The sequence below is a fragment of the Lynx canadensis genome, chromosome D2 (assembly GCF_007474595.2).
Source record: "Lynx canadensis isolate LIC74 chromosome D2, mLynCan4.pri.v2, whole genome shotgun sequence".
Classification (NCBI taxonomy): domain Eukaryota; kingdom Metazoa; phylum Chordata; class Mammalia; order Carnivora; family Felidae; genus Lynx; species Lynx canadensis.
This window is the reverse complement of record NC_044313.2, coordinates 54,947,716-54,967,202: the sequence shown is the minus strand read 5'-3', so window position 1 is coordinate 54,967,202 and position 19,487 is coordinate 54,947,716. Positions and strand designations below refer to the sequence as shown.

The following is a 19,487-nucleotide window of genomic DNA, read 5'->3' as shown; positions in this document are numbered from 1 at the left end:
AAGCTGTCTCCATCCAGCTTTTTGTATCACCTGCTTTCTATTCTCTGGCCTTGGCAATGGCCTAGTCATAGTCTCTCTACCCAGGCATTTTTGCATTATTATATCCTTATTATCTTCTATTAGTCACTGATTATGGTTTGTCTTAGGGTCCTGGCAGGAAACAGATGGCACACTTAGGGCTCCTCTGAAGCAAGTTTAAGGGGGGACTATGTACAGAGGGCTGGTGAAGCACCCATAGACCAGCAACTGCAGGAAGCAGCTACCACCCATGCATCCAGAAGGACAATGAGAGGAGGTGAGGTGACATGAGCCCAGGGAGAGCTAGAGCCATGGAAGGAGGGCCACCCAGCCGGAAAAACACAGCCACTGGCAGAACTGCAGTGAGGAGAGGAAGGAGTGTGGAAGAAATGCCCTCACCTCTCTTTCTTCCCTCCTCCTGGCTTTTTCCAGGACTTCCTGTTTCTAAAACCCCTCTGGAAGCTACATGGCAAAGGAGCCCAGATGAAACAGTCTACAGGGAACATCCTCCCAGGTGGGGAAGCAGAAAAAGGAAGGGGGGCAGTGCAAGGAACAGAGAATACCAGCACGTGGCTAATTTCTTTCTCCCATTTATGTACTCTGCTTGTAAAGTGCCACATCAATAATTTCTCTCTGTCTCTTGAGCGCTGATCACTGAGTTCCAGCTGGCTGGATATTTTGTGTGGTCTTATTAGACCTAGCATCAGCCAGAAATGGCCAATTACAGGACAGCATATTGCAGAAAATGTTCTTACAGTGAAGTCATATTCTGTGAGCTTTCTTTTTCATGGTTCAACAAGTTCTGCCAATTTAATTGCCCCAAACCCAATGTCTTCCTTCTTAAACATGCTGAAATTAGGTATCTCTTCCATTTACGTGAACAGTGGGTGAATTTTAATATTGTATTGGGCTGAGAACATCACATTCTTAACTTTCGTGATCTAGCAGGAAGCCCAGGGTCAGTAAGACCCTGGCCCAAACAAAGCTGTGGGCTAGGGGATTGGTTACTGGGATTCATCTCATATGTCAATTTGAATCACTAGATCGCTGTTCTGACAAGGATTATGAGGTTGCATCTCAGCAGTGCCACAATTGATTAGTGATGTCTGTCATGGGCATAGACAAAGGAGCAGTGATGTAAGTGCCATCTTGGACCTAAACAGTTACCTAGCTCGGCTTTTGGTAGCCTCTGTGATTTCCTCCTCTACCAGCCTGTGACTTTCCACCCTCTCATCCTTCTCTCTTTCTCTCACCATATTGTATCATGCTAAGTGATCCCAGCCTAGGAGAATATCCAGCTGGCTCCACTGGTCAAACCGTCTTACTGGTCAAACCGTCTTACCCAACTGAGCGAGGAACCTGACCATATTCTTCTCCACAGGCCACCACTCATGTGTACGTGACCATCGTGGATGAGAACGATAATGCACCTGTGTTCCAGCAGCCCCACTACGAGATCTTACTGGACGAGGGCCCAGACACAATCAATGCTAGCCTCATCACCATCCAGGCACTAGACCTGGATGAGGGGCCCAATGGCACAGTTAACTACGCCATTGTCACAGGCAACATCATCAACACCTTCCGTATCGACAGACACACGGTCAGCAGCTGATGGCAGGGTTTAGGAGGAGGTTCAGCTGGCTAAAGGGGTTAGAGGGGACCTTAGTGACATCATGGGAGATGGGAGCAGAGCAAAGATGGGAGTCTGGAGGAAACTTGGGGGGGGGGGAGGCATCCAATGCAGAAGGAGGCAAAGCTTGGGTGGGATGGCAACAAGGGTTCCCCATCCTGGCCGGGATGTCAGAACATGCTTCCTGGGGTGGTCTGAGGGGACCGCATGAAGAAGCTGGTCCCTGGGGTGCCCCAGATCCATCACCCATTGATCCACCCTGTCCCCTCTCTTATCCCCCCAGGGCATCATCAGTGCTGCCAAGGAGCTGGACTATGAGATTAGCCATGGCCGCTACACTCTGATGGTCACTGCCACGGACCAGTGCCCCATCTTATCTCACCGCCTCACCTCTACCACCACGGTGGGTGGGCGGGTGGGACAGAGCCTCAACTTGGGGAGGACAGGGCCCAGAAAGATTGTCTGGGAAAAACACCTAAATCCAAGAGCCCTATCCTGGTCTTGGCAACCGAGCCGAACTTGATGTGTGACTGAGGATCTTACTGAACTTCTCTGTGTGGCTGCATCTATCAGACAGATCATGACACCTGCCTTCCTCCCGTTCATGGGAAGAGCGCAAACTCTGGCCAAACCAACAGAAGCTCCTACCCCTGCTCTCCACTTCCTAGCTGTGTGACGCTGGGCAAGTCAGTTAACCTCCCTGAGCTTCGCTTCACTCCTCCATAAAAGGGAGATAATAAAAACTGTCAAGGTGTGGGAGGGACAGATGAGACCATGGGGAATGACCACAGTGCAGCAATAAATAAAGGTTGGAGCATAACTATTAATAATGTGATGATGAAGCCCATACAAAGGCTTTAACAATGATAGTAACTCATCCACAGACATAGCTTAAAAGGCCTTCCCCCATCCACGATCCCTGAGGATTTTGGCATCAAGCCGATGAGACAGGGTTATCAGACCCACTTCACAGATGAGAGAACTGAGCTCAGCACAGGGCTGGCTGGGATGCAGCCCCAGCTAAGTTTATCCACCATCTCAGGTGCTTGTGAACGTGAACGACATCAATGACAATGTGCCCACCTTCCCCCGAGACTACGAGGGGCCATTTGACGTCACCGAGGGCCAGCCGGGGCCCCGAGTGTGGACCTTCCTGGCCCATGACCAGGACTCAGGCCCCAACGGGCAGGTGGAATACAGCATCGTGGACGGAGACCCTCTGGGTGAGTGGGACCTGAGCCGGGCGTGGAGGGCGGCACAATCCGGGGGCCTCTCCCCCCACCTCACTTAGGAGCCGTGGCCTTGCTCTCTCTGGGCCTCAGTTTCCCCCACCCATCAGATGGTGGAAATACTCTTCTCCCCACCCCTTCTTCATCGGGATATGTGAGAACATTCTGAAATCCAGGAACAGAGACTGGTAGCCTTGGAGGGTCAGAGACCCCTTTGAGAATCAGATAGAAAATGCCCCTGTGTCATACCCAGAGAAATAACTCCAGCACGGAGGGAGGACGAATATCCTTGCCCCAAACCATCAGGACCCCCTAGATGCATTCAGCACCCAGATTTTTCTGCGCATCTTGTTACCTTGAAGAGCCTTCACAGCTACCTCAGTGGTTGTCCTGGGGTGAAGGGCAGGGCTTGCCCTGGCCAGAGAGGTTCCTCAGGTCAGTTTCCACTCGTTTCCATAGAGTAGGAATTCCAAATTTAAATGTCTGCTGGTGTCGGGCAGGAGATATACATGGGAGAAGGGGTCTAGGCAAGACAGTAGGGAGTAGCAGGGGCTGTAACAGCCTGCAGCTCAGCTCCTGCCAGCGTGGCCATGTCAAAATGCAGGCCCAGAGAGGCCAGGTCTTCCCATTTTCAAAAGAAAAGCCAGAAGTCCAAATCTTTGCAAAACATCCTGATTTTTAATTGATCACGCAACAAATATTTATTGAGCACCTACCATATGCCAATCATATGCCAAGTGCTGAGGATACAGTATGGTACACAAGAGACCCAAATCCCCGCCCTTCTAGAGCATGCGTTCCAGTTGGAAGACACAGGCAATGAACATCACTGATTCAGGACCTGAAGGTGGATGTGGGACCTGCAGCTGTCAGTCAAGCCCGGTCCTCAGACCCTTCATACACCCTCATCCTCCCTGAAAGCCCCCACTTCCTTCAGAGGACTGCCTGGCCTTCCTTTCGGCGTCCCCCTAATGATACCAAGACCTGCCACGGATTCAGCACACACGAGGGGGACCCGGCCTTGTCTAGCCCCAGCTCACCCCTGCAAGTGGCACCTCTTTATTGGCCCATTTTCCATATGAGGACATGGAGGCAGGGCCCAGTAACCGTGCCCAAGGGCACAAAGTAGTGAAGTCAGGATGCAGATGGAAAGTCTCTGCTTTTTTTTTTTTATGTTTTTATTTATTTTTGAAGGAGAGAGAGAGACAGAGCATGAGCAGGGGAGGAGCAGAGAGAGAGGGAGACATAGAACTTTGAAGCAGGCTCCAGGCTCCGAGCTGTTGGCACAGAGCCCAACGCGGGGCTCGAACTCACGAACTGTGAGATCATGACCTGAGCTGAAGTCGGACGCCCAACCGACCGAGCCACCCAGGCGCCCCGGAAAGTCTCTGCTTTTAACCCCTATCTCCGAAAGGAGTAGAATGGCAGGAAGTTCCCTGGGGCCAAGCCACTGAGGATAATTTGCAGTGTGGGGGCCCTTGGCCCGCCCACCTCCCTGATCTTCATTCCTCGAGCTGATCTCATGGAGGTCTAGCCTGGGTCCAGTCCCTCAGAGCCTTAGACCTGCCCCCCCCCACCACCCCAAATTCTCAGGATCCCTTTCCTTCCTTCAAGAGGGCAGCTGGCTTTGGAGAGCGGGCAGGAGGCCATCTGTTCGCACATGGTCAAGGGGCTGAGACAGGGCTGGGAAACCCCTAGAAAGGGAATCCCCAGTTCTCATGAGCCCTTGGAGTATCAGGCTCAGGAAATCCGGCTCCAACCAGTTTCCACTTCTCTAGGAGGGGGCGGCCTGTGAGGCTGCAGGTGGGCCACAGAGGGCTGTTACTGCAGTCAGAGAGGCAGGGGTGGTGAGTTTGGGTGGAAAGAGTAGGGAGAGGGAATGGCTGGGCGTTTGGGCCTCCACCCTCGCCATGCCCCTGTGCTCTGTGTTTCCAGAGCAAGTCAGTGCCCCGCTCTGGGCCTTTTCCCCCAGGTGTCAAAGGGAAAGTGAAAGGAAGTAGCTTTCTCTCTGTCCCCAGGTCCCGGGGGAGGGCACAGAGGCAGCCCCCCTTCCTCATGCTCGCCTCTGCCCATCTTCTCCATTGCCTTCCCTGCCCTTCTTCTGTCCACCTGGGCTCCCACCTGCTCCCCTCTGCCCTTCCCCTCCAACCACTCTCCGTCCTCACCCCTCCCTCCGAAACCTCCTGCCCTGATCCACTCTGATGGTGGTGTCGGGAAAGACCACCGTCCCAGGATGCAGCGGGCTGAGACCCTGAGCCCTGGATTTGAATACTGGTTCTGGCGAGAACTGCTATGGGAGCTTAGAAAAGTCGTCACACATCTCTGGACTCTCAGTTCATTTTCCAAACGACACTCAATGGTCTCTGAGGTCCCTTCCACAACAGCCTGAGGATCTGAGGTTCTTGCTGTAGACCCTCTCAGACATCTGCCCCCTCAGCCAAGCCAAAATAAGGACGGAAGCCAAAGGGCCAGCTGAGGGTTTTCCAGAACATCAGAGAAAAGAAGTCAGGTCTGACTAGAGGCCACGGGGTGGCCCCAGACCTGGCAGAACCCTGTGTTCTGCACACCACACACAGCACACCAGCTGTGGCTCGATACCAGGGCTGTAGGGAGAGCAGCTGGGGGGCTTTCCTGCCCTCAGACCCTCCCGCTCTGTCCTGCCTCGGTGCCTCACCCCTAACAAGGCGTTCCTTCAGTCCCCAATATCCGGTTTTCCGAGACATGGCATCTGGAAGACATTGCACATTACAAAGTACCCGAGACCCTCGCTAATCAGTTTCTGATCAATAGTGATTTGGGTCAGTGGTGGTCAGAGGGTGCTTGTGTAGAAAGGGGCCCCACTTTTTCAACACAACCCTCTTACTCAGGGTCAGTCCCTGCCCTGCATGGGGCCCAGGGAAAGAAACCAGCCTGGCCTCTCAGGCACGTTGGGCTATAAGCGGGCCCGTAAGCACCTGCACCCCTAGCCGTTCTCTGTCCCCTTTGCTCCCGCCCTGGCCAGCCCAAGCGAGGTTCCCTGTGGATCGGAAGCAGGGGACACAGGAGGACCCAGCCCAGCTATCCCCCACCCCCGCTGAGGAAGGTTCGCTGGAGAAAGGAGGGAGAGGCCTGGGCTTTCCACAGCTCTTGGCCATTCCCAGCTAACTCCACCTCCCTTGGGCAACACCCAGGCGAGTTTGTGATCTCTCCTGTGGAGGGGGTGCTGCGTGTCCGGAAGGATGTGGAGCTGGATCGGGAGACCATTGCCTTTTACAACCTGACCATCTGTGCCCGCGACAGAGGGGTGCCTCCACTTAGCTCCACGGTGAGTCTTGGGGCCTCATTCCATTGGCTTCCCCTCACTGACCCCTTCACTGTCCATAGAGATTTCTATAAATGCCCACCCTGTACCCAGAGGCCACAGGCTGACCGGGAGCCAGTCCAGACCCTCAGGGCCCCCACCGGGTTTGCCAGTGCCTCTTGGGGCTCACTGGGGCCTGGCAGCCATGGCCATTCAGAGCTCTGCCCACCCAGACAGCCCGGCCTCTGCACCTGTCACTCTGCCATCGCCACCCGGCCCTCTGCCCCATCTCTGCCCCTTCACCCATTCTGCTTGCTTCTTATCCTCACTTTGGTCCTCTTGCCTTTTTTATTGCCATTTTCCTCGTCTTCTCCCTTCTCCGCGACCACCTGTACCTTTCCTTTGTCAATTGCCATGGCCCTTACTCTCCTGCCCCATCTCACCCATCCCTTCCACCTCCGCCACCATATCTAACATGACCTTCTCTTCCTTCTCTCTTCTCCCTCCCCACCATGCCCCCTTTTCTCCTCATCCTGCACCACGTCCTCCTCTTCCCCAACGTGCCCCAGATGCTGGTGGGGATTCGCGTGCTGGACATCAATGACAATGACCCCGTGCTGCTGAATCTGCCCATGAACATCACCATCAGTGAGAATAGCCCCGTCTCCAGCTTCGTCGCCCACATCCTGGCCAGTGACGCTGACAGCGGGTGCAACGCCCTCCTCACCTTCAACATCACTGCAGGCAACCGAGAGCGGGCCTTCTCCATCAATGCCACGGTAGGGAGGCCCCCGGGGTTCCTCTGGGAAAAGAGGACCCTGCCCTAGAGGCTTTTCTGCTCCGCTATCTGGGCTCCTCCTGGCTCAATCTCCTCCCCAGGCTTCTGCCCTCTGCTGGGACGTGGGCGTCTCTGGGTGGTATGGAATCTTGGATTTCCAGCTAAGCCATCTCTGGGGTCCCTGTCGTCCCCAAGGCTTGTCATGTGCAGAGATGGAGCCAGAGCCTGAGTTCCTCTTGGTTCATTACCAAGATGCACCAGCAAGTCCCCGTCGTCCTCTTGGAGTATTACCTACCAGCTTGAGCACCACGGGACCCTCAGGGGACCCACCCTTTGAGACAGCAAGACCTGGACATCGGGGACTCACTCTTTTGCTCTGGCAAGACCCTGCCAGCCCGTTATGGCCTTCTAGACCGTATCTCTGGCGATTTAGGGAGAGAATTCACAGCTATTCCGGGAGCCGCGGGTGAAGCAGTGTGGACCAGAGCCCAAAGTGGGGGACGGGGCACTGCTCAGCTCACCAGCCGTCCACATCCCAGACAGGGGTCATCACCGTGAACCGGCCACTGGACCGTGAGCGGATCCCCGAGTACAAGCTGACCGTTTCCGTGAAGGACAACCCGGAGAACCCACGCATAGCCAGGAGGGTGAGGCCAGAGGACACGGGGGGGGCAGGGAGCGGGACTGCACGCTGGAGGTGGCAGGCAGTATGCCTGGGGATCAGATGCACAGGTTTTAGAGTAAGCGAGTGCTGGGTTCAAATCCCTGTTGTGCCTGCCGTTGAGCGTGTGGCTTTGGCAAGTAGATTTCCTCCCGTATCCCTTTTTCCTTCTCTTCGGCAAAATGAAGACCAGCCCTACCCCAAAGTTGTGGAAAGGACTTGAAGGAGCCAGTGTCTATACAGTCCAAAGCCCAGTGGCTCGCACGTGGCCAACACTCAACACCGGCTGGCCTCTTTCCTCCCCACACCACTGCTACTTGGGCACACGCCACAGCTGTGTGTGCGCACAGGCCTGCACTCAGAAGCTCATACTCTGGGGTTCTGAGAGGGTTGCATTTTCCAGGTGGCTTTCCCTCAAAAGCCAAGAAAGTTGGGTCTTTTTGCCAGGAGGGGGTGGGTGTCGCAAGGCAGTCCCTTTGGGGGTAGGAGTCTGCCCTCTATTCCCAGCCCATGAGGTCTGGGGCAGAGCCCTGGCCAAGAGTCCTCGGGTCTGGCTCATCTCAGCTCTGCTTCCGACTGGCTGCCTGGCTCGGTCAAGGCTCTGCTCATTCTGCGCCTCCGGTTCCCCGTCTGTATAAGCCCAGGAGACATTCGGCTGGAGGTGGTCATAAGCCACGGGCCCCTCATCTGGCGTTCCTCTCCTTTCTTCCTTCCTCTCTCCTCTCACTTCCAACCTCCTCCTCTTCCCCCCCCCCCACCCCGGGCTCTCATCCCCCTCCCTGCCTGTGCTGTAGGAGGGCGGATCACCCTGGAAGCAGCAGCATTAAGTGGTGGGAATCGGGAAGCGGGGAGGCTGGTCCCCGCTCTGCCACCAGCCTGCCCCGTGGCTCTGAATAGCCGCCCCACCTCCGGCCCTTCGTTTCTTCGGCTGTGCAATGGAGATAGCGTCCAGGGGTATGGAGAGGTTCTGAGTAAGGACTATACTGTGGTTTTGGAAAGGCAGGAGGTACAGCACTGGGTGAGAGTTTGTTTGAGCCCAGACTGGGGCATCAGGCAGGCCTGCAGGGTCTGAAAGCCAAGACTCATCTTCCTGTCTGAAGTCCTTTACCAGCAGATGGAGCACGATTAAATGTTGTTCGCATCCACCCTATTCAGTTCACAATACCTCTGTGAAGGAGTTAGGATTCCCATTTGCCAGACTGGAAAACTGAGGCCCAGATAGGGGAAATGATTTGCCCAGGGGCACCAAGAGAGCTGCTAGCACATCAGGGACTTGAACCCAGGTCTCTGGACCTGGTAGGCTTTTTAATTATCTACCTCTCTGCCCTGACCCGCCCCCTCCCCCACCCCCCCCACCTCTCAGCTCCCGTCCAACTGGAGCATTTTGCTAGAACGTGGCCTACAACCTAACCTCCCTTTGTGCCTCCCTCAGGATTTTGACTTGCTGCTGGTCTTTCTGGCAGACGAGAATGACAACCATCCCCTCTTTACCCAGAGCACCTACCAGGCAGAGGTGATGGAGAACTCTCCCGCTGGTAGGTGCCAGACCCACCTGGGAACTCCTGCTGCAGGCACCACCCAGGCCCCAGATGCCTGAGGACCTCCCTTGCACTTGATAGGGGCCCCGCTGAAGCCTGGCTGGGGAGGCAGCCTCGCCACCTGGCTGAACACAGACCCAGCAGGTGCACAAGCATATGGAGGGAGGAAGGGGCACAGCCCTGAGGGGCTGGTGGGCCCCTGGTTGCCACACCTTTTGAGGACCAACCGAAGAGGCCATAGGTCTGCTTGGAAAAGACACCTGTGGTCATTGGCCCCCAAAGTAGTCTGAAAGCAGCCCCATAACCTCCCCCCAAGAGGGGCAATTAAGGTGTGAAGACCACCCAGGAGGGGCTTTGCTCGCCCCTCCCTGCTCCCTCACCCCAGGAGCCCAGGGCATCTTAGAAGCTTCTGGAAGCTCAGGGAGCACCTGGAATCAGAGGAGGGGGACCAAGCGGCCCTGGGTAGGCCAGCCTAGTCCTCTCCCCACACAAGTACACCGAGCAGCCCCGCCTCCCTTCAGAGGGATAGAATCTCCTTTTCACTGTGTCCCCGGGGAGGGCCCCTTACTCCGCCTCCAGCCTCCCCAGACCCGAAAGCTTAGGTCCTAAATCAGAAAGAGGTGAGCTACGTAGGACGTTCCTGTCTCCGGCTAGGCGTCCCCACTCTGTTTCTTAATCTTGCCTGTGTACCCGCTTACACATGTGTGTGCCAGTACACGCCCGTGTCCGGGCACACGTGTGGGCTTGCTCATGTGCACACACACACCTAGGTACATGGGTAGGGGCCTACACAGTGCATTCCGTGTGCAAATGTGCCCGCTTGCAGAGGCAGACAGGTGCCCAACCAGGGGGGATCCCAGGCCTGCCAGCGCTCCTGCTCAGTGCACATGTGTGCTTGTGACCGTGAACACGAAGTCCTGCACGCTCGTGGGTGTGCCTAGCCGGGTACAACCAGACGCCTATAGGGAGCGTCTTGTACACCTGTATGGACAGACTGGGCTGGAAGCGCATAGCTAGACAGGGCCCACACGCTCAGGGAGCCCCCGACCCTCCCACGGAGCGACCCTCAAAGGCTGCTGGGAAGGCAGGCGCGCTCCGGGCGGGCCGGAGGGGCTTGCTCACCGCTGTTGTGTTTTCTCCCCAGCAGGGCTTTGAGGCTGCTCCCCAGGCATCTGCGTCAGTCTGCCAAGGCTGCCGCAGCCCGGCCCAGGGCTTCCCCCACCCCGTCCACCTCACCTCCCTCCCTCTCATCCATCGTCAGCCATGGCTCACGGGGGCACGGGCGGGGGAGGGGGAGGGCGGGGGCCAGACTGGCCCTGCGGTGACCCCTCTCCCCCTGGCCCAGGGACCCCCCTCACGGTGCTCAATGGGCCCATCCTGGCCCTGGACGCGGATCTGGACGTCTACGCCGTGGTGACCTACCAGCTGCTGGGCTCCCAGGGTGGCCTCTTCGACATCGACAACAGCACGGGTGAGGCCTCTGTGCCACCCCAGCACTCCGAGCCGGGCTCCAAGTCTTTCTGCTGGGGTGGGAGTGACCCACTGCTAGACCTAGGGCCTCCCTTCTCAGTGACACCCAGGCTCCCCATGGAGACCCCATTCCTCACAACCTCCATTCCACTGGTGGCTAAGCCTTTGGGGAAGAAAGTCACTGTGTCGCCTTCTCTGCCCCTCTCTCCTCTCTCCCCCCTACCATGCCCCTGTCTTTCTCTGTCCCCTCCCGGTTGGTTCTTGCCCTGTCTCCCCACCGTACCCCTTTTCCTTTGTGTCTCCTGGCTGGTGGCGTCGGGCACCAGGCGTGGTGACGGTGAGGTCAGGTGTTATCATTGACCGGGAAGCCTTCTCACCCCCGGTCCTGGAGCTGCTGCTGCTGGCTGAGGACATTGGGCTACTCAATGGCACAGCCGACCTGCTGGTCACCATACTGGATGACAATGACAACTGGCCCACCTTTAGCCATCCCACCCTCACAGTCCACCTGCTGGAGAACTGTCCACCAGGTAAGCAAGGGACAGGCCCCGGGCCCCGGGCCCCAGGCCCCAGGCAGGAGCTGCTTAGTGGTCCTTGGAGATCAGAGCCCCACAGGTTGGAGGCAGAATTCACCTGCAGTGGGAAGAAAGAGGGGCAGTAGGGGGTTGGAGAGAGCACTGGAGAGGGAGTCAGAAAAACCAAGCCACGCTTAATTCTCTGCTCTGACACAGTGTTTATCTGTAAAATGAGATTATTAAGATATGTTCCATCTGTGTTCCTGGATGGAAAAACTGTTTTAAAATTTTTTTAACGTTTATTTATTTTTTGAGAGAGAGAGAGAGAGAGCAAGCGCAAAGGGGAGGGGCAGAGAGAGAGGGAGACACGGAATCCGAAGCAGGCTCCAGGCTCTGAGCTGTCAGCACGGGGCTCGAACTCATAGACTGTGAGATCATGGCCTTAGTCAAAGTCGGACATTTAACTGACTGAACCACCCAGGTGCCCCTAAAACTGACTGTTTTAAAGTCAAAATAGGATTAATGTGATTCCCAGCAAAATCAAATATGGTTTGGGGGTTATATGTGATTCTAAAGGTCATCTGGAAGAATAAGAACATTTTGAGATAGAAGTATAAATAAGACAGATTTGCCTTACCAGATAGTATTACGTATTACAAAACTGAGGTTTTTAAAACCATATGATATGAGGGGCGCCTGGATGGCTCCCTCGGTTAAGCATCAGACTCTTGATTTCCACTCAGGTCATGATCTCATGGTTCACGGGTTCGAGCCCCGCATCGGGCTCCGTGCTGACAATGCAGAACTTGCTTGGGAGTCTCTCTCTCTCTCTCTCTCTCTCTCTCTCTCTCTCTCTCTCTCCTGCTCTCTACCCCTCCCCTGTTGATGCTCTCTAAATAAATAAATAAATAAACTTTAAAAAAAAATTTTTTTTAAACCACATGATACAAGACTCCGGGACAGAGTAACCCAGAAACAGATACTGGTCAATTAAAGAAGGTAATATTATGTAATAAAGGAAACAGTGAAAGGCTCCTGGCTGGCTCAGTGGGTGGAACATGCAACTCTTGATCTCAGGGTTGTGAGTTCAAGCCCCACACTGGGTGTAGAGATTACTTAAAAATCAAATATTTTAAAACAAGGGTGGGGGGCACAGTGAAGTCAGTTGTGAGACCTACCTAATGTACAAAATATCTATTAATATTTAGTGTAGGTTTTCACCCTCTATCAGACACCGAGATGAAACTTAAAGACATTCTAGAGAAAATACATAAGAGTAGAAAACATTTACAAATAAAAGGAAAAACTTTAGGTAAATATTTTTCTGATTTCTGACAAAGAGGTTCTAAGCATACGAGAAACAAATCTTAAAAAAGGAAAACTATTATAGTTTGATGCATACCAAACTAAATCCTCTTTACACCAAATAATAACAACCAATATTGAAAGGGAGACAACATGGGGCGCCTGGGTGGCGCAGTCGGTTAAGCGTCCGACTTCAGCCAGGTCACGATCTCGCAGTCCGTGAGTTCGAGCCCGCGTCAGGCTCTGGGCTGATGGCTCAGAGCCTGGAGCCTGTTTCCGATTCTGTGTCTCCTTCTCTCTCTGCCCCTCCCCCATTCATGCTCTGTCACTCTCTGTCCCAAAAATAAATAAAAAACGTTAAAAAAAAAAAAAAAGAAAGGGAGACAACAAACTGAGAAAAAGGTATCTGTCACCAGTTACCATAACTATGTAATTTGTACAAATTGACAGATAAATGGACAGAGGTCAAAGGCAGACAATTTGCACAAGATACAACTAATTGTTAAATTACTACAAATTTTTCAATCTCTCAATCACAGAATATGAAATAAAATGAGATACCATTTACCTACAAAGTTTCAAACATGGGAAACATACAAAAGATAACCACTGGCAAGATGGTGGCAAGAGGGGCCCTTAGGAACCACCAAAAATGTATCTGGCATAAGGTTTTTGGAAGAAGCCACTCTGCTCAGTCACTCCCCATACCCACCCCAACAGGATTCTCAGTCCTTCAGGCCACAGCCACGGACAGGGACAGTGGCCTCAATGGGGAGCTGATCTACCGAATAGAAGCTGGGGCTCAGGACCGCTTTGTCATCCACCCAGTCACTGGGGTCATCCGTGTCGCCAACGCCACCATCGACAGGGAGGAGCAGGAATCCTACCGGCTGACAGTGGTGGCCACCGACAGGGGCACCGTTCCTCTCTCAGGCACAGCCATCATCACCATCCTTATCGACGATATCAATGACTCCCGTCCTGAGTTCCTCAACCCCATCCAGACGGTGAGCGTGCTGGAGTCGGCTGAGCCAGGCACTGTCATTGCCAACGTCACCGCCATTGACCGCGACCTCAACCCAAAGCTGGAGTACCACATCATCGGCATCGTGGCCAAGGACGACACTGACCGCCTGGTGCCTGACCAGGAGGATGCCTTTGCTGTGAATATCAACACAGGTACAAGGGCCTGCTCCCCTCCCACCCCACCCCTGACTCCCTGCCCGTCTCCTTGCCCTCTGCTTTCTTCCCAATGCTTCCTTCTTTCTGTTCCCTCTCTGCTCCTCCCCTTCCCTCAGCTGCTCCTCCTACTCTCTTCCCCTACCCCCACACCACATTGTTCCCTCTATTTTTCCTCCCTTCCCTGGCTCCTTCCCTCTCTCTTCTCTCCTCCTCCTTCTCCTTGGACCAGCTCCATCTCGCCTTCCAGATTCCCTCACTCTACCAGCGTTCCATGAGAACGCCCATCTCACCACACTCTTGCCAGTACTAAATAAACACTGTTAAGTTTTCACATTTGTAGTTGTATAGGAAAATCATACCTTGTTTTAATGTGTATTTCTTTAATACCCAGGTGGTTGAACACTTTCTTCATATGTATGCTAGTCATTTAGGCCACTGTAAATTTTATATATACCCTTGATGATTTTCTTACACTATCACAAAACAAGGAGAACTGTGGTTTATCTTTCACGATCTACGCAGATTATTGTAACTTTGATGGTTTTCCCATTTTCCCAAAAGTTTCATGTTTTTGCTACTCCAGGGAGTTAGGAAGGGGACATGGGAACCCTACAACTACACTTCTTGGAAGGCCCAGAGAGTGACAGAAAACTAATATGGCTATGACAAAATGCTGAAAATCATTGTTATTCAGAGAAACGCACAGTAAAACAGCAGTGAGATAACAGTTTTCCATATGTAATTAGCAGATATTAGGATGCTGGACAGTATTGAGTATTGGTGACAATATGGGGACATCAGAACGCTCGTATACTACTATTGGAGTCTAGACCACTTCCACCATCTAGACAGCAATCTAGCACAAAGTACACTCATGCCCCATGACTCAACAATTCTGTTCCCTGGGTATGTGTCCCAAGGCCATTCTCAGGTCAGTAACAGGACTATATGTCATGTTTCCTGCCATGTTATTGGTGGTGGGAGTTGGAGGCCACCTGGGCATCTATCCCTAGGAGATTGGAGAGTAAAACATGGTGAGTGTATACCATGAATACCATGCAGCAATCAGAAGCAGTAGATTACATTCACAGAGAAATGTGCGTAGACCTTAGAATGGGATATATATATACCACAATCCCATTTGTGTAAATGTAAAATACACAAACACAATATATGATTTTCAGGAACGCTTTCAAGTGAAAAATATACTTCAGTCCATTACAGTGATTGACCAAGGGGAAAAAGAGGGAGAGGCTTGTGGGAATAAAAGGGAATAGATACATACATAAAACAAGAGTGGTATCAATGACCACAGGGTGCAGTGAACCAAAGAGTATGATTCACTCAAAATGCATCTGAGGCCCAGAGTTAAAAAGAAGACAGGAAAACCATGAGCACTAGGAGAATTTAGACAGGTTAGCCGTGTCCCAGGTTAGCAAAATTCCCCCCACAGTAGTTGGTTAGGACCATGGAAAGCGGCCCTGCACCCTGCTCCACCTTATGTTCCACTGATGCCTCTACTACCACTTTTCTCTGTTCTCCCTCCCTATGACTGATTCTCTTTTCTCTATTTTTCTTTCCAGTGTCTTCTCTGCCCCCTCTTCCTCATGACTTCCCTACCTCACCTGCTTACCTTCCCTCCCCTTTCTTCTTGCCAGAGCCTCAGTCCCCTGAGTGCTTCTATCCAATGGGGCTCCCACTTGCTCCTGGCTTCCTTCCCCCTGCCTCTTCCCTTCCACTCCCTTCCCTCTCAAACCTCCTGCCCTGGTCTGCTCTGAACCCTACCGTTCCCCATGCCCTGCTCTACTCCATCCCCTCTGCACCCTGAACTAACTGATGTTAACCCTCTTCTCTCTTCCTCATGGCTGGCAGGCCTGCAGGTTTGAGCTCTGTTTCTCTGTCACTTCCCACCTCATCTCTGCTTCACCCCATTGCCTTCCTCCATACCACACCCCTACCACCCTTCCCATCCTGTGGGGCCCAGGCCGTGGCCCAGCCTTTGCAGACTGAATGCAGCCACCCTCTCCCCATCCTCGCTCCCCAACCTCGGGGACGGGGAGCGAGAGTAGGAAGAGGAGGAGGAGGAGGAGGCAGCGGCCCAGGGTAAGTGACCACCCCATGGCTGGGGACCCGAGGAAGACAGAAGCCCAGCAGGGGATCTGCCAAGGGGGAAGGGAATCCCAGAGGCCACACTTTCTGAGAGGGAGCTGGAGAGAGCAAGTTTCACCTAGGATCTGGCCACCAGGCCCTCCAACAGAGCCAGCCCTGAGATTGGCCCAGCTAGGTCTGTCCAGTCCAAGCCTAAGCCTCTGGAAGTTTCCTCTGCGATTCAGGGGCAGGCAGCAGCCGTGAGAGGCAGTGGGCAGGAGAAAAGAGAACACCTCCTTGCTAGTACTTCCACAGGACAGTCCTCGTTCCCCACAATCAGGCCCTGTCATGCCCACGTAATCAAGACAAAGAGGTTGGCCTGACTATCCAGCCTGCCCCACCACCATCCCCTCCAGGGAATACCCTCAGGACTTCTTAGCTGCCTTGACCTTCTTTTATACTCGGTGCCCCTAGAATACAAGCAATTTTTAAATGATAAAATGCACGGAGCATAAAATGCACAATCTTAATTCAATAGTTCAATAGTTCAATCGTGTTCAGTATACTCACATTGTTGTAGAATGTAAGCATTCTTGGAACAAGCGATTACATGGCACTATGCCAAGCACTGTTCTGAACCCTTTGCAAATGGAAACTCGTTTTACTGCCATAATCCTCAAAATAGCCCTATGCAGTAGGTACTCATTTCATAAATGAGGAAGCAGAGGCACAGAGATGTTAAATAATTTTCCCAAGTCCACCTGGCTAGTAAGCAGTGAGTGAGGGGCTGAGTGAGGTGCCCCCAGCTTGCAGGTGGCTGTGGCCTCATCCCAGCCAAAGATGTCACCAGCCTGTCCCAGTTCTACTGGGGACCACTGCCCTTGGTGTGGTTTGGGAGAGCTAGCCAGGAGAGCCCCTGGGAGGCCCAGATTTTAGGGGGCTCCCCTCAGACTGAACCCAGTCTGGTCTTACAGGGTCTGTAATGGTGAAGTCCCCACTGAACCGGGAGCTGGTTGCCACCTATGAAGTCACTCTCTCAGTGATCGACAATGCCAGTGACCTACCAGAGCGCTCTGTCAGCGTGCCAAATGGTAAGGCTCCCCCCGGGCATCTCCTTTGGGTCACTCAGAGCCGATCAGGGCAGGGGCAGCAGGCTGGGAACGGGTGTCAGGCTATGTGAAGAGCATGAGAGGTCATAGCTGCCCGGCGTCAGGCTATGCGAAGAGCATGAGAGGTGGCAGCTACCGTGAGGCTCAGGGTGGCCTTGTGTCCCAGTGGTCAGAGCTTAACGGTGGGGGTCCAGAAGCCCAGGGCTATGTGTGATCTTGAACCCAAAGTCTCAGAGTGGGAAGGAGGCTTGGGTAGAGGCTGGACGGGCCCTGAGAAAATGACAGAACAACAGAGACGTAGGCCACAATCTCATTATCAGAACTAACAAGGAGGTGTGGCTGGCATGTGTGACAGGAACCTCAGATCTGATAGGAAGCCATGGGGTCCGCCCAGAGACAGGAAAGTGCAAGGAAACATGAATGTCTGTGGAGGCCACGACACCACTTTGGAGGGCACAGGCGCCAGAGCAGAGAAGGGCACAAGGCCGCCCCCTACCCCCCCCCTACCTGCAGCCCTAGGCATGAGCTGGGAGGGGCTCCTAACAGAGGGGATTTTGTGTGGGCGGAGCGGGAAGGGGAGGGGGATGTGGAGAAGGGGTAGCCTCAAGTCACCTCTGCCACCTCTGCCTCATGTCCATGAGGCATGGACAGCGGCTGGGGTGGGGAGATAGGCCTGGCAGATATTGGTTGCTTATTATTACAGACCAGAGGCCCAAGTTTTCAGTAAGGAAGAGCAGATCTGGTCATGGCCTACATGTTCTCCACTCAGAAGGCAAAGGGCCGGGGCAGGTTATGTAGAGGGGACGACTCAGACAGGAAGTAGAAGGCTGAACCGTGGCAAGGGTCTTGAAGACCATCATAGTCCTACCTCATTGGACAGCCTGGGAAACTGAGGCACAGTCAGGGCCAGCAGCTCCACCAAGGTCACCCAGCCAGTTCCCCTACGGAAGAGTGAGCAACCAGACCAGAGAAAAGGGTCGCGTGCTACCACACAAGGGTTGGGTCAAGCTCCAGGGAGTCCCTGGAGGGCAGTGAAAGGCCCCACCCTCTCCAGCCTTGACTGAGACTTAGGAAGCCTGGTCCAGCCACAGTGGCACCCCTCACGTCACCCTCACCTCCTGCCTCCACGCCAGCCAAGCTGACAGTCAACATCCTGGACGTCAATGACAATACGCCCCAGTTCAAACCCTTCGGGATCACCTATTACACCGAGCGGATTCTGGAGGGGGCCACCCCAGGCACCACACTCATTGCCGTGGCAGCTGTGGACCCCGACAAGGGCCTCAATGGGCTGATCACCTACGCTCTGCTGGACCTGACGCCCCCAGGCTATGTCCAGCTGGAAGACTCCTCAGCAGGTAGGTGGGAAAGATCTGTCAGAAGAGGATTGGGGGACATGCGTCTGTTCCTGCTTAGCCTCCACAAGGGACCATGGCCCACTTGTCACCCTCCGGGCGGGAGCCCACCATAGCCCCTCAGTGGGCTGGGCCAGATCCAGTATGGCCCACAGTGCCATCACTCACGGATGCCCAAACCACAGGAAGGGACAGAGCGCCTGATCCTGGGGGTGGGCTGGACCGGCCCTTTGAGGGCCGCTGGGAACCACCCAGGCTTCCGCTCTCAGGATCACTGAGGGGGTGAGAAAGCCAAGAGAGCAATCTCTCCGAGGTGGTCCCAGCCTTGCCTGTACTCATCCCTTTGACTTGTGAAAAGCTTTCTCTCGCCTCCAGTGAGGAGAAGAGCTGGACACCAGCTGCTGTCGGCCTCTGGCCGGCCTGCCACTAGGCAGTGCTGCTGGGCCACTCTCCTTCTTCAAGAGACCACATCTGCCCCTCAGGGCTCCAGATCCTTCTCTTTATACTTTGGAGAGTTTCCATGTGTGAGGAGTGGCAAAACTGGCGGCAAGTGCCTCTGTGTCTTAGGGAAAGTCATTGCCAACCGGACAGTGGACTACGAAGAAGTACACTGGCTCAACTTTACCGTGAGGGCCTCAGACAACGGGTCTCCGCCCCGGGCAGCTGAGATCCCTGTCTACCTGGAGATCGTGGACATCAATGACAACAACCCCATCTTTGACCAGCCTTCCTACCAGGTGGGGGGCCGGGCAACAAGTTGGGTCAGGACCTGGGCCCATTCCTTGGGGCCTTCGGGCATCTTCTACCCTTACCCTGCCAGCCTCTGAGCCCCAGGGGCATGACCACCCCGTGAGCAGCGTGGTGCCCTGGGCTGTCTACCATGGTGAGTTTTTAGGGAAGGGGCATAGACTCCAGGACTGACCTTGGCCCACTCTCTCTCCCTGCCCGCTGGGTTCCAGGAGGCCGTCTTTGAGGATGTGCCTGTGGGCACAGTCATCCTGACAGTCGCTGCGACTGATGCCGACTCAGGCAACTTTGCCCTCCTTGAGTACAGCCTGGGGGATGGAGAGGGCAAGTTTGCCATCAACCCCGCTACGGTAAGCAGGCAAACCGGGCAGTGGGAAGGGCCCAAGGTCGTAGGCTGAAAAGCCACCAAAAGTTTTATAGTCATCCCGGTTTCTGGGTCATGCCACCAGAACGTCTGTAGCCCCAGAGGTTTTTTACCAAGTCAGCAAGCCCCGCTACAGTCCCAGACATCCTGTAGACCGCACTTTCTTTCCTGGGGCCAGAGACTTTTGGAATTCCCCCAAACCAGAAAACCTGATG

At 54.2% G+C, this 19,487-nt stretch overlaps 1 protein-coding gene across 2 annotated transcripts in view; it reads left to right on the top strand.

The window, feature by feature from the left end:
- LOC115527471 (cadherin-23) overlaps nucleotides 1-19,487 on the top strand; it is a 43,135-nt gene that overhangs the window by 10,014 nt on the left and 13,634 nt on the right. For both annotated transcript variants that reach the window (XM_032595201.1, XM_032595202.1), the window contains exons 2-15: nucleotides 1,400-1,621; nucleotides 1,935-2,054; nucleotides 2,694-2,874; nucleotides 6,051-6,184; nucleotides 6,730-6,939; nucleotides 7,478-7,585; nucleotides 9,032-9,134; nucleotides 10,483-10,608; nucleotides 10,934-11,137; nucleotides 13,148-13,606; nucleotides 16,672-16,788; nucleotides 17,940-18,164; nucleotides 18,729-18,898; nucleotides 19,121-19,258. In XM_032595201.1, the coding sequence (XP_032451092.1) occupies nucleotides 1,995-2,054; nucleotides 2,694-2,874; nucleotides 6,051-6,184; nucleotides 6,730-6,939; nucleotides 7,478-7,585; nucleotides 9,032-9,134; nucleotides 10,483-10,608; nucleotides 10,934-11,137; nucleotides 13,148-13,606; nucleotides 16,672-16,788; nucleotides 17,940-18,164; nucleotides 18,729-18,898; nucleotides 19,121-19,258 (2,235 nt within the window). In that variant the 5' untranslated portion in view covers nucleotides 1,400-1,621; nucleotides 1,935-1,994. The remainder of the gene's footprint in view (nucleotides 1-1,399; nucleotides 1,622-1,934; nucleotides 2,055-2,693; nucleotides 2,875-6,050; nucleotides 6,185-6,729; nucleotides 6,940-7,477; nucleotides 7,586-9,031; nucleotides 9,135-10,482; nucleotides 10,609-10,933; nucleotides 11,138-13,147; nucleotides 13,607-16,671; nucleotides 16,789-17,939; nucleotides 18,165-18,728; nucleotides 18,899-19,120; nucleotides 19,259-19,487) is intronic.